This window comes from Nuphar pumila, chromosome 5, assembly GCF_984573655.1.
Source record: "Nuphar pumila chromosome 5, dmNupPumi1.hap1.1, whole genome shotgun sequence".
Taxonomy (NCBI): domain Eukaryota; kingdom Viridiplantae; phylum Streptophyta; class Magnoliopsida; order Nymphaeales; family Nymphaeaceae; genus Nuphar; species Nuphar pumila.
Genome location: NC_143253.1, coordinates 122,565,763 through 122,583,294, shown reverse-complemented (window position 1 = coordinate 122,583,294; position 17,532 = coordinate 122,565,763). Strand labels below are relative to the sequence as shown.

At 37.6% G+C, this 17,532-nt stretch overlaps 1 protein-coding gene across 1 annotated transcript; it reads right to left on the bottom strand.

Moving 5' to 3' along the window:
- Nucleotides 1-1,071: 1,071 nt before the first annotated feature.
- Nucleotides 1,072-15,596, bottom strand: LOC149838468 (nucleobase-ascorbate transporter 1-like). The gene is made up of 15 exons (XM_090006605.1): nt 15,575-15,596; nt 9,199-9,267; nt 4,313-4,410; nt 4,028-4,204; nt 3,825-3,925; nt 3,660-3,735; nt 3,504-3,563; nt 3,219-3,406; nt 3,042-3,138; nt 2,881-2,967; nt 2,316-2,374; nt 2,125-2,216; nt 1,956-2,033; nt 1,713-1,873; nt 1,072-1,606 (listed from the first exon to the last, which is right to left on the bottom strand). The coding sequence occupies exons 1-15, from the start codon at nt 15,594-15,596 to the stop codon at nt 1,394-1,396; spliced, it is 1,578 nt and encodes a 525-aa protein (XP_089862731.1). The 3' UTR covers nt 1,072-1,393.
- Nucleotides 15,597-17,532: the final 1,936 nt, after the last annotated feature.

Here is a 17,532-nt window from a genome sequence, read left to right as displayed (position 1 = left end):
CACATATATCCAAGGGTTTCGAAACTGCAACGTCCCATTACTTGGTGACATGAACAAGTCGCTCAAGTTACGAATGGATGGTTGGATGGTCCAACACTAATCATTGTCATCCCTCGTTCCAATCAGCCAGGATCAGGTGGCATCACATAGCATACTTTGAGTGTGCCTTTGCACCTGGCTGCCCTCCATCAGATTTTGGGCCCCACAACTGACAACTGTCAGCCAAAGATGGAGGGCATCAGGTGCAGAGGCACACTTCAAAGTGTGCCATGTGATGCACCTGATCCTGGCTCGTTGGGCACACATACACCTATGTATATTTGACTTTTTCTTTTATACTTTCAAGGCAGAAATAATATTTTAAAAGTAATCACATACTTTTAAAACACATGTTTTTGAGGATGTTTCAGTCATTTGAACCTAACATCTTACATATTATATTTAGCTGTCTGTTTTTTATAATTATGTTACAAAGAACTTGGTCCTAAAATCATTCAGCAGTTAATCTTTGTTTAGTAAAAAAAAGTGTCTGTAATGCCTTCATTGTTGATTTGTTTAATAAAAGACAATAAGAAAGCATAAAATAAGTTGCTTTACGAAAAAGAATAAAGACGTGTTTTCATACCTCAAGGAGTATTTGAAAAACATTCAGTTAAAGCGGTCGAATATGATAATGCCAATGTTGGGCAACTTCCACGCTGATTTTTGTAAATCAATCTCTCTCTCTCTCTCAGACACACATATGCGGGCGTGCACAGGCAGTGATTTTGAAAGATCAGGTGAACTGACAAATCAGTGGGGAAATTCTCTAACACCCGCACCGTCCATTGATATCATTGTCCTCTGTACAAGTGGCAGGGCCCACCATAAAGGTGCTGATGACATCATCATTGGCAGCCATGACAGTGCACGTTGATCAAAACAATGGACGGTGGGGGTGAGAGCATTTCCCCATTTGTGATTTGGTAGATCATGTGATCTCTCAGCGATTCTATCAGCTGCCCAATTTTTATCTTCAAGATGGAAAAGCCAATTGGTCCTGTAAGCAGTTAACATGCTGTGAGAATTCACTTTTCATAAAGCTCCCAGGAATTAAATTACGAGCCATGTTGAAATCTTGTGCCATAACTTGAGGAGCAAAACCCAGAATAGGATACAGGCACTCCCAATGTGATGATGTCTGCCCCCACATATGAACACAAGAGTAAAAGATTAAGATAGCGAGACAACAGAGGGAGTGGTCGTGATGGCTCCAAATTACAGGTTAAAGCGTGAGATGCTCTCCGTGTCGACGGTGTGATAATTAAGCTGGGTGGGCTTCTTCCCAAATTGAACAGGCACAGCTGCTGCTGATCCAAAAAAGCAATTTGTCATTGACTGCACAGAGGGCCCGCTAAGTGGGCGGGAAGAACCGATTGAGGTTGAATGGCAGCATGTAAAATTCTTCATTCCTATTATCGCCTCTGAATGTTCTGAACTTCACCCACCAAGGCATCCCCCTGTCCTTTTTTGATTTCTCCACTTCCATTGTGTTGTCCAGAAACACGGCAACGATCAATCCCACAATTGGAGGTGATGAGAATATAGTGTTCAGAAACGCATTGAACTACAAGTGAACAGATCATACCGAAAGTCGTCAAATAATAGCAAACTGAATTTCATAGGTAAAATATGAAGGCCTCCAAAGGAAACAATGGTGTCATCAAACTAACCCAGCTTGCATTGGTATGTGCGGGACCATGGCCAGAAGAGAGCCAGAACTCGTTGAAATACTGTGGAATGGACAATCCGAGGAAGAGAGAAAGGCCAGTTATGAAAAGATTTCTCATAGAATTCATATTGGTGAACTGGAGAAAAGAGAGCCCCACAGACGCTGAAAGAAACATGAAAAACAATCCAATGAGAAGCCAATTTGATAAAGGCAGCCACTAACATACAAACACCAAATTACAGACCTACAAGACCAAAAAGCACACAGTACAATGCAGCAAATATCGGAAATGGTATGGATGCAAACAGTGCTCCAAATTTTCCTGCAGAAAAAAAAAAAAAACAGAATAGAACGATTAGAGTGGAGGTTAAACCTGGATGAAAATGAATAATTAAAATTGAGGCCAAACCCACCTAAAATTGAGAAGAATATCATGAAGCCAGCAGAAATCTGAATTACTCTGCGGCTACCAACTCTAGTTAGCCCCAGTAGCCCTACATTCTCACTGGAATTTCAAAACAAAGTTTTTAAATGTAATGCACAAAAAACCATACATATAATATGAGAAATTATCTTTCATAGCAAGCTTGTACTGAGCTCTTACACAGAAACGGTAGAACCAGTCCCTGTCCCAAAAAGGCCATCAAGAAGGATACCTATACCCTGATAAGAAAAATAGATAATTATCAAGAATGAACCTATCAGATAGAAGAGAAACAGAGTAACAAATTAACCCTACACTAGTAGGAACCGTTTCACTTACACATGGAAAAATGTGCATTTTGAGATAAATCTTAGGGAAAACCTAAGAAAAGAAAATATAACACAAAAGAGAAACAAGTAGATTCTAGTATTTTTTTTACAAAAATCTAAAAAAAAGAAAAAACTTGTAAAATCACAGAAAAATAATTAAGAAAATTGTACTTAAGTTGCAGACAATAGTGCAAAGATTAGCAACATTTTCAAAATATCCTGACATTATACATACCATGTTGCTTTGTGAACACATCATGATATCACGATACAAAATATCACTGGTATCTGTGACTGAGTGTGTGTATAAAATGCCCGGAAAAAAAGATTTAGATTAATTTGCAATGTAAGTTTAAGAAACAAAGAAAATAAATCACATAAAAGTAAGATTATGAGAGCAACTTTGGTCAGCTCACCTGCCAACCAATACCTCGACTAAGAACATGGGCAGGAGGTGGTGTGGCAATAGCCAGCCGAGATGCTGCCTTATAAGCACCTGTTGACTGCACTGGCATAAACAAGTTCAGGCTGGACGACTGTGAGTCGAGAAGTTCAAAGGAATACACCAGAAGAGTACCTCTATCAGTGAGACGAGAACTGCAGCCATCATAGCAAAGGAATGCCCTGCATCAAATGTTGGTGCGCCCCATTGTAAAGGATATGGGAATTTGAACCTGCAAAGATTATGATGCAATTAATGAAAACCACCATTTTCCTAAATACTCATCAAACAAATGATGCACCTGTTACTAACCAAGGTGCAGAAGATATGAGATGGGCTTTATCAGTGCGACAGTGCATTTGAGTTTTATCTGGACTATGTCGATAGGCCCCTCCAGCAGTTAGGATATGGGAATATAGCCAAATGATGCTGATACAAATAAGAACGGGAAAGCGTTCGAATATGGGCACATCTCTTACTGGCCTAATATGCTTCAAGTACTGCATTCAAGATGAAGCAAATCTCAAACAAACAAATCAGAAATAAAGCAGCATATACTTAATCCAAAAGGGAAATTGACAGAAACAAGTAGCACACCTGAGAAAGCCCTATGGTTACAAGAAGCATTGGTAAGCCAATTTCAACACACTTTGCCGCCTGCATTAGAAATGGACTGAGAACCAACACTAAGGACATTAAAAATTCAGATAAAATAAAATAATACCAATTTGAGGCAATGGAAAACTCAAATACCACTGGAAAGCCTCGCCCAAATAACCCAAGACCAACCAAGGCAATGACAGGTGCCATACCAAGAGGACTGAAAAACCTGCAAAAAGAAATCACAGAGAACAAGACAATGACCTTCCATGCAAGCATCGTCTAATATCCCAAAGATTAGAAGCTTGTATAACATACCGAGAAAAAATTCCCCAAACCTGGCTGTAACCCAGAATTATCTGCAAGCTTGATGCAACAATAGTTGCCCCTTGAACTGCTCGCATGGTCTGTATAAACCTCTAAAAGAGAGAAATGCATCTCACGATGTCAACAAATAGTAGGAAAAGAACAAATTGAACATCATAAATACAATTAAGAAAAAACCATTATTTATGTCTTACTTCACGGGGATCAGGTATTCGCTGCAGTGATGAGTCATATATTATGGAGAGTATTGGTATAACAAAAGCATATGAACCACCTATTACTGTTGGCAGTCGTGTTCCAAACAATGTTTGCAATAGTGTGTTCAGTCCAGCCACAAATAACAGAGTTTGTATAGCCCGAACTTTGTCATCCTGTGTAATGATTGTAAAGCCATGGCATGAAAAGGCCCATCAATAAACCAATGAATGGAGATGGAACCTATATGATGCATTTCTTTTCGGCTTATAAAGACAACATACATCATTTCCACCCATCAACGGAACAAGCATTGAAGGAATCATCACGCTAGTGCCCAGCATCAAGATGTAGTTCTGAAATGCCAAGATTATAGTCTCAGCTGCAGACCAAGCAAAACTTTGTAAATTGTAAGCCAGGCTAATGAAAATAAAAAATAAAAGAAAAATGGAAAAAAAGAAAGGAACAGAAATTGGCAAAAACACAAACACCCTTTTTTTTTAAAAGAGAAAAACTATGAATTTAAGTTGATGCATGAAGTGCATTTTCTAAAACCAATTTGGTATTCAGGAGCACCATTCACAACTTCTTTGCCCCGCATTGCAGGGAAGGCTGCAGAACACAGCAGTCCAGCCTCAATAAAATTAAGACCCAGATGGTCAGGAACACACTTCATGACTTCCCTGATTGTTATTGCAGGGGTGATTGACATTTGACACCAAGAGCACTCTATACTTTTAGATCCCAACCTCAGTCATCTGATTAGACATCTTCGGTACACCAGATGGTCAGAAACAGATTGAGAGAGAAGATTGAGGCAACAAATGGATGCAATCTGGAAGACAAGGTATCCCCTTGCATTACATAGCATCCTAATCATATCTTGTCTGTGCTTTTGTGTTTCCGCTTAACCAGATTCCAGACATGTTTCCAGGCATGAGAGCATTTCGCTAGAAGAGTAATAATGCTAGCTAGTAAACTGCACCAATACAAAACCTCCTGTTCATGCAGTCTGGGGATTGGAAGGTATCAAATAAAGCTTTGAATCACTTGGTGGTGGAAATTTGCAAGAGTTAGGAGGTGATGAGAGACATGACTGAAATACAGAAAGACATTTAACATATGGCTACAGAGTCCATCCAGAAAGCAGAATGAAGTCTCTGGTATTGGTCAGAGCATCCCAAGGTTTTCCCTTACAGAGAAATTAAATATCAAAATCATAGATCTGAGGTTGTCGTTAACTTCAGCAATGTTTAACTGCTTAAAAAACTCCCTGGATATACTCTAAGCTAAGGAAATTCAACCAGTGAAAATTAGAGCAACATTTATATGACCTCATCAGCACAAGAGTTTTATCTTCAGTCTCAATATAGCTCCATTAATGGACATATGTTGATGCCATCCTCAAAAAGAATACTTGAGCATGAGCAGCCAATAAGTGACAATACACACCAGGCCATGAAGTGTAAAATTGTATGGGCGCAAAAATGATTCAGGAAAGCATAAGACATCTCTAGGACATCCACCATTCCTTGATCTTCATACATTACATGCCTCCATTCTTTTGATCCTGTTCAATCCAACCTGAACTCATCACGAGGGATTTACGCCTACCTGTTCTATAGTGGTCAATGCTGATCTCTCATTATATTCGAGCATAAAAGGATAAACAGTGATCTGAAACTCTCCCAAACATGTAACTCTGTTCTCTCCAAACCTCCCACCAAGTGGTTCATTAAACAGGGTTGATCACCCAACATCCCTTTAAATGAAATATAAGAAACGTCCAATTCTTGGCTTATTTGGTTTAGTTAGCATGCCTTTAGATGTATATTATGGAAGAAATTCCAACTCTTCTACGTTCTATAGTCCCGAGGGACCAATTTTGAGAAGGCTGGGCAGCATTGAAGGCCAATTCGACAATCCATAAAACAATTTTCCTAGAACACCCATCTTCAGATGTTCATATAAGACTAGTCTGCGACTTATCCACAGCCTGTACTCTAAGCATGAATTGTTGTTAAAATTTCAAGCTTACAAACATAGCATTTAATTATACTCAACCTAGAAACTGGTGTACCAAGTACGAATTGTCTCTCATGAAGGATGACAACTTCTAAGCAACAACAACAACAACAACTACGCCTTCATCCCAAAACAATTGGGGTCGGCGATATGAACCAACAAAGAAAATCATTATGGGTCTTCCACATGAATCCTTCTCCTCCATTCATTTCTATCCAATGCCATGTCCTCGGTGAGGTTCAAAGCATTCATATCCTTTCTTATCACCTCCATCCATGTCTTCCAAGGCCTACCCCGACCTCTTTTAACTAATATATTTTCCCATTTCTCCATCCTTCTAACTTGAGCATCATTAAGCCTTCGTTGAATATGTCCAAACCACTGTAAACGATTCTCTCTCATCTTATTTTCAATGGGTGCAACGCCTACCTTCTTACGTATCTCCTCGTTCCGAATCTTATCTTTTATTGTATTTCCACACATCCATCTCAGCATACGCATCTCAGCTACACTCATTTTTTGAATATGATGTCTCTTGGAAGCTCAACATTCCGTACTATATAGTAAAGCGGGCTTAATAGTCGTCCTATAAAACTTTCCCTTCAACCGCAATGGCATTCTACGATCGCACAACACTCCAGTTGCACTCTTCCATTTCATCCACCCAACCTTTATCCAATGATTTACATCTCCATCAATTTCTCCATACTTTTGAATGATAGATCCCAAATATTTGAAAGAATCATCCACCGGTATTTCGTGCTCACCAAGCTTCACTACACTCCCATCACTACTTCGTTGCTTACTAAATCGACATTCCATGTATTTTGTCTTACTCTTACTCAACTTAAAACCTCTTGCTTCCAATGTTTGTCTCCATAATTCTAACTTAGCATTAACCCCAGCTCTAGACTCATCAATCAAAACAATATCATCATCAAACAACATACACCACGGCACATTTTCTTGAATTGATCTCGTAAGCTCATCCATCACTATAGCAAATAGGAAAGGGCTTAAAGCAGATCCTTGATGTAACCCAACCGTTATAGGAAAATTGGTTGTCACCCCTCCACAAGTGCGGACATTGGTTACTACTCCTTCATACATATCTTTAATTATACTAATGTACTTGAGAGAAACACATTTCTTCATCATTGTCCACCAGAGAACGTCCCTAGGTACTCTATCGTAAGCCTTCTCCAAATCAATAAAAACTATATGCAAATCTTTGTTCCTCTCTCTATTTCTCTCAATAAGTTGTCTAAGAAGATGTATAGCTTCCATAGTTGATCTTTCAGGCATAAAACCAAATTGATTCTCCGATATCATGACAATCTTCCTCAACCTAGACTCAATCACCCTCTCCCAAAGTTTCATAGTATGACTCATGAGTTTTATACCACGATAGTTTGTGCAATCTTGTATATCACCCTTATTCTTATATAGAGGCACCAAAGTACTCTTCCTCCACTCATTAGGAGTCTTATTTGTCCGCCAAATCTTGTTAAAAAAGATTTGTCAACCATTCTAAACCTTTCTCTCCCAAGCATTTCCAAGCCTCGATAGGTATACCATCTGGGCCAACTGCCCTTCTTGATTTCATTTTCTTCAAAGCCTCTGCAATTTCTTTCTTTTGAATCTTGCACATGAAGTCACGATTCATCTCATGAAAAGGAATTGAAAAGTCTCCAAGATCCTCCTGAGCATGACTTTCATTAAATAGCTTATCAAAATAATCTTTTCATCTCTCCTTAATCTCCTCATCTTTGACTAAAACCCTTTGCGTTTCATCTTTGATACATCTAACCATACCCAGATCCCTCGATTTCCTATCTCTCATCTTTGCAAGCCTATAAATATCCTTCTCACCCTCCTTGGTATCCAACTTGTCATAAACCTCCTTATATACCTTATCCCTCGCGTTCCGAACTACTTTTTTAGCTTCCTTCTTTGCTATCATATACTTCTCCAAATTCTCATTATCACGATTTTTACTTAGATTTCTATAACACTCTCTTTTAACCTTAATAGCTAATTTGACATCCTCGTTCCACCACGATGACAACTTCTAAGCATATAAATAAAATGACACCTCTAATAACCCACAAAGTGAACAGCTCAGTTAGTTGAAATTCTAGCTTTAGACCACCAGAACAACTTCATGAGATGTGCAGTAAAAAACAATGTGAAACCAGTAGCATCGGAACTTGATGCTTACACTCCTTACAAACCGTTCTATGATATCCAAGATATCATTTCTTGACCAATTTTATGCCATGAAAAACTAATTCTGGAGATTTTAGTTATGCAATGTTACTTGGACACAGACATAGGTGCCGACGTTAGAAATGGTTATAGAGTTAACACACATCAATGCTTTCCGTCAGAAATGTCCCAACTAGAAATATAACTAGATTGCGGTGTAGATTAAAATACTTGATGATTCATACAAAAACATGTAGGTATAACTTCAAAACCAAATAAAAAAAGAAAGGGAAAAACTTAAAGATAAAACTACTGTGTGTTTATAGATTTTTGTGAACGTTGGATGCCTGTGAGGAGTACCAAAAAACATTGATTACAGAACAGAATATCTAGATGTAACGAGGGAATGTCTGTGGTGCTACATGGACGACGTTGGTCGGTAAAACCGACGAGGTATACAACTATTTACCCTCATTGACATTCTACATGTAACAAGCCATTAGTTGACTGCTTACCACGACTAACAACCGCAATAGAATGAAATACAGCTAAAGAGCATCTTTTGTGATGAATGGGAAACAAAGAAACGTAGACACAAACATGCACACATGTATATGTATCTTGCGTCACAAGACTTCCTCTCTCTGCCCATTAACCGTTTATAGCATGTCCAGGAAGAGAGAAAAAATGCAATAAGAAATGCTGGAAACACCATTCACATATCCACATGTACCCATTTGTAACAGAAAGCAACTATACAAAAGCAAAAAAAGGAACAAAAATATGAAGAAACAGCAAACAAATAACACCACCAAAAGATTCAAACAAAGGCTTCATTACAGCATTACCCCACCCATTTCTGCACTACCCAACGAGAAAAGTACTGAAACAGAGGCACCAACAGAAACCCAATACAGGGAAAGCAACGGGAACTCACGCCAAGGTGGGTTGGAGTCTATGCAGTACTCAAGATCCTGGAGTTGCTCCATTGGAGGGTGGCTTATGTCTGCCATTGAAACCAACCAAAAATGATGATGGTGATGCCGAATATGGTGTTGGTGGGTGGTTAAGACGAAGAAGAAAGATGGTGGTGGTGTTCAAAACCGATTGAAGACAAGGTAAAGCAAATGAAGCAAAAGGAGGAAAAGGAAGACAGAGAGGGAATGAATAAGAAGCCTCTGAGAGAGAGAGAGAGAGTGCTCCCTCTCAAACCGGACAGTTTGGTTGCACGATAGCCCAAACTATTTGTAAAATTACGAAAATGTAATGCTTTTGCTTTCCCCCGCATCTCCAAAGCAGCACCGCCCCTCTCTTTTTAGGAGCTTGGTCAGAATCAGATTGATACCAAACCCATGCTTGAAGCCAAGGCGGGTATGGGTCTCGGGTGACTCAGCCAGGTTTTGTTTTAATGTTGCTCACTAGGTGAGCATAGGTCCCACTTACCTACATAGACTTGATAGTGACTTAGGCCAAGTCCGTGCCGAGCCACGAACGAGTCATGCCATGTGTTCGCGTATAGTTTTGGTTTGACTAAATTGGTGCTTAATGAGGACCAAGTATTGCTCACTAGCTGAGCATAGATCCCACTTAGCTACATTGGCTTGATGGTGACATAGGCCAGGTCCGTGTCGAGTCACAAATGATTCATGCCATGTCGCATGAGTATAGTTTTGGTTTGACTAAATTGGTGCTTAATGAGGACCAAGTGGATCCAGCCCAAGCTTTGCTTTTATTCTTAATTTCCATGAAAAAGGAAAGGACATGGGAAATTTTGAGTTGATAGAGCATTTCAAGGTCGAGCTGTTTCATAGCCAACTAACTGGACTGATTCAGTCTGACTTCAGAAGCAACCTAGCTTGGTTTAAACCCAAGTGACTAGAGCAAGCAGGTTTGCTTATACCAAACTTAGTACTGATGCTTAGCAAGCCGGTTTGCTTATACCAAACTTAGTACTGATGCTTAATCAAGCCAAAGAGGTACCATGCATGTGCTTAGTTGATTCCTACTTTAGGTTACCTCCAAGAAGGGGCTTCAGCCACTGTAAAGCTTTGTGCCCAAGAAATAGGGAAGAGGATGATGGGGGCAAAAAGTTAGCCTTTGCTTGTGTGGGTCACTGACATTAGATTGCAACCAATGAACAAGGAATTTGTCATGGTCTAAATATCATTGATCAGCAATGAATAGGACAAGAAAAACAGAAATAAAAAAGTACAGGGTTTCTGCCAAAATGGCCATTTTCAATACTAATACTGGAACAGTTCATTTGAAAAGTGCTGCAAACAAGAAAAATCCAACCCAAACAAGATAAAAGAAAATGGAAGTGTACACCACATATGGATGTCATTTTCATTAAGGAAGAAGCTTTCTCAAAACCAAGCCTGTCATCTTAGTGCTGTCAAACAACAAGAACAAGTGTAAAACATTCTTATGGTTGGGCAGAATGATAAATTTGTGACCTGTGCTTAAAATATTGAATAACAAAATTTGCCCCATTTAATGTGAAAGGAAACGTAAGGATTACTCGCCGTGTTCCTTTTCACTATTAACTAGACTAGTCAACAAAGTAGAAAAATATGTTTAAGAACAAACAAACAATAAAGAAGGAAAGCAATGTTACTGCCCCCTTCAAACAAGCTGGAAAGTTTTTAAAAGCCAAGAAACCGCAGGAAATGTTGCCTCTCCCTGAACCCTCTCATTAAGTAATTCTTTTTAATTAAAATGGGATCTTAATTTTGCACCATAATTACAAAATCCCTCCATCTAACTAACTTAATGGGACTTCATAGCAGACATCATCATGCTTTCAATAAAATTGCCAAACTACCCATAGTGTGTATTCATAATGACAAAATATCAATAATCTAATTTTGCATGCTAAACCAGCTAATTAGGTCATCCCTTTGAGGCTTGGTTCAATGGTGTCTACCTGCTAGATCTTATAGGGTTAGGGTTTGGTTACAAGGAAGAGGGTCCCATTAACCATCCAAGTGATTGTTAAATGGGTCGGGTATGGTTTATGAAATTTTATACCAAACTTGGGTCCGACTTGAGTTCCCAATAAGATCCATAATTTTTCAATGTAAAAAACTTAAAAAATATTATTTTACCAGGTATGGAGCGGGTGTGGTTTACATAACTTTTATTGTATCCGGTTATGGTTTTTCTTATGAAAATTTTGATTGGACCCAAATTCGCATCCAATATCCATATCACTTAGTCAAATCTGAGTTTGGACCCACCCATTTTAGCGAGGGTCCAACCCGTTGACAGCTAATCCTTACCAATCTAGCCCATGGAACACCCTTTGGCACACTATCTTGGTTAAGTTCGACCAAGTGGGTCCTTGGTCAAGAACACCCTTTGGCACACTAGCTAGGACAAGTTTGACAAGTGGGTCAAACGCGTGGTAGCACCAAGGGTATCTTCCGACAGGGGCAGATTGGACACTTTAAAGGCACATTATAGTTTACCTGAAAGGAGAGATTGGATCTGGTTGGTTGCAGTGTAATGGTTGAGTTGAATGCTGTGGTTAATGGCATTGTCAGCACTTACAGCCCCATTAAAAAAGTAAGAGGAAAAAACAATACCAAACGTACTACTGTCACCATCGGGCAAAGCTGGCCTTGGTTACAACACGACTGCATGGTGTTGTGCGAGTTTTGTGCATGGATTGATTGAAAAGCACGGCAGGACATAAGTCCCCTCACTATTTTTTTTTTGACCGTCCCTGTAGGTCCACACAATTGATGTATTAATGATGATGGATCAGCGAAAGTGTCCTGTTGGCGACGGCTTGAGCCTTCGCTGCTTCTCAAAAGAACATTAAAAAAAAATAAGTATTGGTACAACTAAGGGTGGCAAGGAAAAATAAAATATTTCTACAATTTTATAACACATTACAGCAATATCAGTTTCAATGGCTAGCTGAGGCAATACTATAATCACTCTAACTCCCTCCACACCTTTTTCCTTGAGAGATATTGAAGTTCTACCATTGCATTAAGAACGTAATAAAAAATAGAAGCCAAGAAAGGCTTCAAACAACAAAGAAAAGCAATAAAATGCACTTAGTCAACTATTCAAATAAAAAAATCACTCTTTAAATGATGTATGAGTTTTTTTTTTTAAGCTATTAGTCATTATACTACATTCCAACAATTATTCAAATAAAATTTGCCTAAGTGTTTACAAGTATTCTTAGCGCAAACATAATTACCTTAGTTTCAGGTGACTCAAGTGCCCCAATTGCTCACAAATAATGAACTTTACAAGCAAACAAATATGCCAGCACTACAAGGATGATGGTCAATAGCTGTGATCCTTTAACAGCGACAACAAAAGTCATCACAAGAGAGTGTGCAATAACGGCATATTTTTTTGTCCTGCTACTTGTTAAGTACTAGCGGCAACATAAATATATTGTCGTTAAAGACATGTCTTTAACGATAACATTATCTAGCTCTTAAATATTGTTGTTAAAATATTTTAATAACAATAGTTAATTAATGATCGATAATCTCTTCGTTAAAGATTAATAACAGTGATATATAAATATCACCGATATAGGGTTTACTTTGTAACGATGATCTTATATATCATCGTTAATGATATACTTGTTATAAATCAATAGCGGTGACATTCTTATGTCGCCATTATATGATGTACTTATAAACTCTATGATGATGATATTTATGTCGTTGTTATAGAGTCTATAATTAGGGCTCGATAGATCCTTTCTAAAAAAATTCTTCCTCTTTCTCTCGAAGCCTCCTCCCCTGAGCCCTTATCTCTTTCGACGGACGATGACACCTCCTTCAACTTTACGGTATCTTCTTTTTTTCTTCTTCTTCCTCATCTTCTTTTTCTTTTTCTTCTCCTTGTTGCTGCAGGTGTGGAACCCAGTCCACAGGGTTGGGTTCGACTCTAGGCCTCTCTCTCTCTCTCTCTCTATATATATATATATATATATAAAGTGGTAGGTACTTGACACTTACTTGAACATGTTGGTTGTCCATCATACACTTAATGGACGGCCAATGTAAACAAAAAAATAATGTCAAAAAGAAGTTTTATTGCCCGAAGTGACAAAAAGCGTCGTTATTGACCTTTAGCGGTAATTTTTTTTATCACTAATGCTCATTTGGTAAAAAAACTCATTTTTGGCGTTGATCATTCATCAAGCGCGTGATGAATGACCAACATGTTCAAGTACATGTCAAGTACTTAATGTTCAAACACCTATGCACTATATATATATATATATATATTTATATATATATATATACACACACACAAATTGTGCTCAAATATTTTAATCGGCTTTTCTTTATATGCATTTTAATTTCTAGCTTAGTTGCAAATAGATGAGTGTTTAGGGGTTCTCCATCTCCAATCTCATCTCTGGCTCCCAATTTTTAGATGTATCTTTTGGAGGTCGAGTAAGGTTATTCGATGAGCAAGTTATGAATGAATAAGTTAGTTCATCAATGTATAAGCAGGTTCATGAATGAATAAACATGTATATGCTATTGAATTTTTATATGAGTAGGTTATAAATGAATGAATGAATGAATAGATTGATAATGAGAAAATAAAAAAATTATCTAATTTTTACTAGCACAAAAAAATTGTTAGAAAAGAGATATTTATTAGCATGAAAAATTTTATGCCAACAAAGATTATATACTTTTTAAAATTTAACATATGAAAAAATATCTTTACAAACTTACACAATTTTTGTGCTTGTAAAGATAATTATTAAATTTAAAATATAGGAAAATATTTTTATTGGTGCCATATTAATGCAAGAGTTTTTTATTGGCACAAATTGTGTGCCAATAAAGATAATATTTACTGGCATGAACATTTTGCATAAATAAAGGCTATAATGAAAAAATCAACTATGGTGCACTTACTAACCTAACACCAATGCCAGTAAAAATCTTTACTGGCACTTTTCCTGTCTTTACTAGCGCATTTTTTTTTAAAGGCAAGTTGGGGTTAGGCAGACCCCCACCAATTATTCAATGCACCATTGTATTTTGAACTTCGTAACGTCCCACCACAAGGCAACATGCACTGACAACTCCTACCAACCATGTTGCGGCAATAAAGATAAACTTTTTTGTAGTGTTGCTGTATCATTTCTCATTGAAAATTAAAAGTATTACAATTTTTTACTGTAGGATTCCTTACTCATGAGGATAGCCAACATGAACCCATTATATATATTGTGTTTAACATTAGATAGATTTAATCTTATGAAAATAACTAAAATACCTTTTAAAAAATTATACTTTTAAAAAATGCATGGCTACTTTTTGGGCATTACAAGTCTTGAACTTGAAGGGAATTGAAAAGTCAAACACCTTTTTCAAAAAAATTAACTTTGTTAATTGATCAAATATATCTTTTTGACCTTTAAAATTAATCATATATTTTTAAAAATATCATTTTTGAAGAGCATTTTTTGTTATTTTAATAAGATTGAATTCATCTAATAATAAACACAACTATAATGTTAAATTAACCCATATATAGTGGTTCTATACCATGATACCATGCAGTGGTCCATACTTTGGTTTGTAATGATCTAACCACCAAATCACGGATCCAACAACATAGATGTATTTAGCATGTTATATTTCATATGCTTGAAGGTTTTATCATATCTAATACATCATAAGATCTTATTTTGGGACAGTGAAAATGAAGCGCTCATAATTTATGAAAATAAGGTTAGTTTATAAATGATATAAAATACCATATTTCAATCAACTTTAACACATGAAAATAATAAAACAAGACATGTTAAACATGATTCAAAAGTAAGATTTTGCATTTGGAGCTTAGATTTATATAAATCAAGTGCATACCACCATAGAAGCACCCACATATATATATATATATATATATATATATATATATATATATATATATATATATATATATATATATATATATATATATGCATCCAATTGGGCACCCTCACCTTAGAGAGAAGGCTCTGTTTGGAGACTGGCCGTTGGGAATGCAACTATGAATGCACCAACGTATGGATTTGACAGTTCTCGCTTGCTTGGTAGCACCTTGGAAATCCAGCTAAATATTTACGAGATCCATTTCAAGCTGTTTGGATTGGACTTCTGAAGTTAATTGCAGGTAGGATTTACCAATGATACACTTTAAAGGTGGTAACCGGAGAACTCAAGGTGATTCAACTAGAGAGGAACCGGCATAGCAATTGCAAACCACCACCTATTCGTGGAAGGAGGTTTGAGCAATGGGGGGATTCCATGATTCCTCTCAGGCACCCTCAGGAAAAGTTTGGGCCATATTTGTCAATTCAGAAACATGAGGCCCATATTTGAAATTAAGGACAGAAGTTTGGTCGCTAGATGGAATTTTCCCTTTAGAAAATTTTATTACTTTTGGGGTCAACCAACATCGATTTAAACTTTCATAGCAAGACAGTGGTTATTTACAGAACATACCTTATTTCTTTTTGATAATTCAAATTGATACCTAGAAAACATATAATTTAAAATCATACCCAATTTATCTTCAGTTATTCAATTTCACTCTAGAAGCTATTCTCCTTTTAACTATGATTAATAGTTAATGAGATAAACTTTCTTACTGACTTTTTATCTCCCGCCATCAACAACCTAACTTCATTTGACAAATCTTGCATCCTCTGTCTACTCATAACGCTTGCATCCTCTGTCTTACTGCGGCTGCTGGCACAGAGTTCGCCAATGCTTAAACTTATTTGTGACCTATACTTCATTTGACAAATCTTGGTTCAATTATTGGACATGCACTTTTTTTTTCTTTTCTAAAAGAGAGCTGGGAGCGGACCCCTTATTATTCAATAACAGAATAGATAAAGGTGCATGTCAAACAGATCAGGTAACAAGGAGAATAGCGAACCAACATACACACAGGGAGATACAGGCAAGCAAAATATTCTAGGCCCTCACTTCTGAATACTAGGAAAACAGAGATCTAACCTGCACCAACATTCACAAATAGTTCTCAACCAGTGAATCCAAGATCTGTTATTACTGGACAGACAGCTCAGAAGGAGCAGAAAAAATAGAGCTCAACACATGCTCAAGAACAGGAGTTTCAGGAAAATTTTTATCCTTTTCCGAATGACAAACCCCAGCATACATCTTCCTTCCAACATGATTCCGAAGGACAAAACCTAGCCTGGAATACATACCAGATGAGTCAGAAACCAATTGCAGATCAAAATTCGAAGGAATAAACCCAACTTTGAGCCACCAATTCAAAGCACTGTGCTCCTCCTTAATCCAATCCCGGTTCACATAGTTCTCAAAGAAAAAAGACCAGATATCTTCACCAACAGACGCCAATGAGGATTACATTCTTCGTGGATAGATCTATTACGAAACATCCACAGCTTCTATATTACAGTATGAAAAGTTAATCTCCAACAAATCTAAAGCCAATCCAGACTAAGTGGTTTTTCAAACCACCAGATTAGCTCCTGAATCACCGAACGAGATACATCACTATTGCAGCCAAACCTGTCCAAAATAAACCTCCATATCTTCTTAGACACACACAGGACAGGAAATAAAAATATGCTGATTAATTAGACTCCTCAGACAAACACAAAGCACTACCCTGGTTAGCCAGTTGAATGCCACAATGCTGCAGCCTGTCAAGCTTAGGGAAGTCTACCATCACAAGCTATATAGACTGTCCATAAGGCTCTAGGTACAACATGCTTATACCAGAGATATTTGCGCCAATCCTCCACAGTTAACCTTACACGCAGGTCCTTTCAAATTACACCCCGACGAACTGAATCAAAAACCTTGTTTCCCCACGAGTTTATCTGGGCCCAAACTAAAAGAGATCGAATTCAAAAGCGAGGAAGACAGAACCAAAACCACCGCGAGTTCGTATGAAATTAGCAACCGATAAATGGAGATCCTTGCGCACCAGATCATAGTCTTCAGCCACTACAATGTTTAGTAAAATTTGAGATGACCATGGCTCAGTCCAAAATATGCAAGTATGACCATCCTGCAACAGCCAACGGACATAATTCATAGCACTAGACCAGCCCCGTAAAATGCCCTTCCAAGACCAAGATTTATGGGACCTACTACTATAGGTCCAAATGCTGTGCTTCTTTAACTATTTCTCCCTCATGAAATGGGTTCAGGTAGACTCTTTGGACAGAATTAGACACCCCAAAAAAACCAAGTTAGCCTTATTTACTTCACAAAAAGGA

What these genes read in the sequence shown, in the direction of transcription:
- LOC149838468 (XM_090006605.1), bottom strand. Translation starts at nt 15,596, where the DNA reads ATGGCCCAAACTTTTCCTGAGG. An exon ending in CGTTGATGGGTGGAAATGAT is followed by an intron (nt 4,205 to 4,312) that starts GTATGTTGTCTT and finishes ATCATTACACAG; the next exon opens with GATGACAAAGTTCGGGCTAT. An exon ending in CTCATATCTTCTGCACCTTG is followed by an intron (nt 3,139 to 3,218) that starts GTTAGTAACAGG and finishes TAATCTTTGCAG; the next exon opens with GTTCAAATTCCCATATCCTT.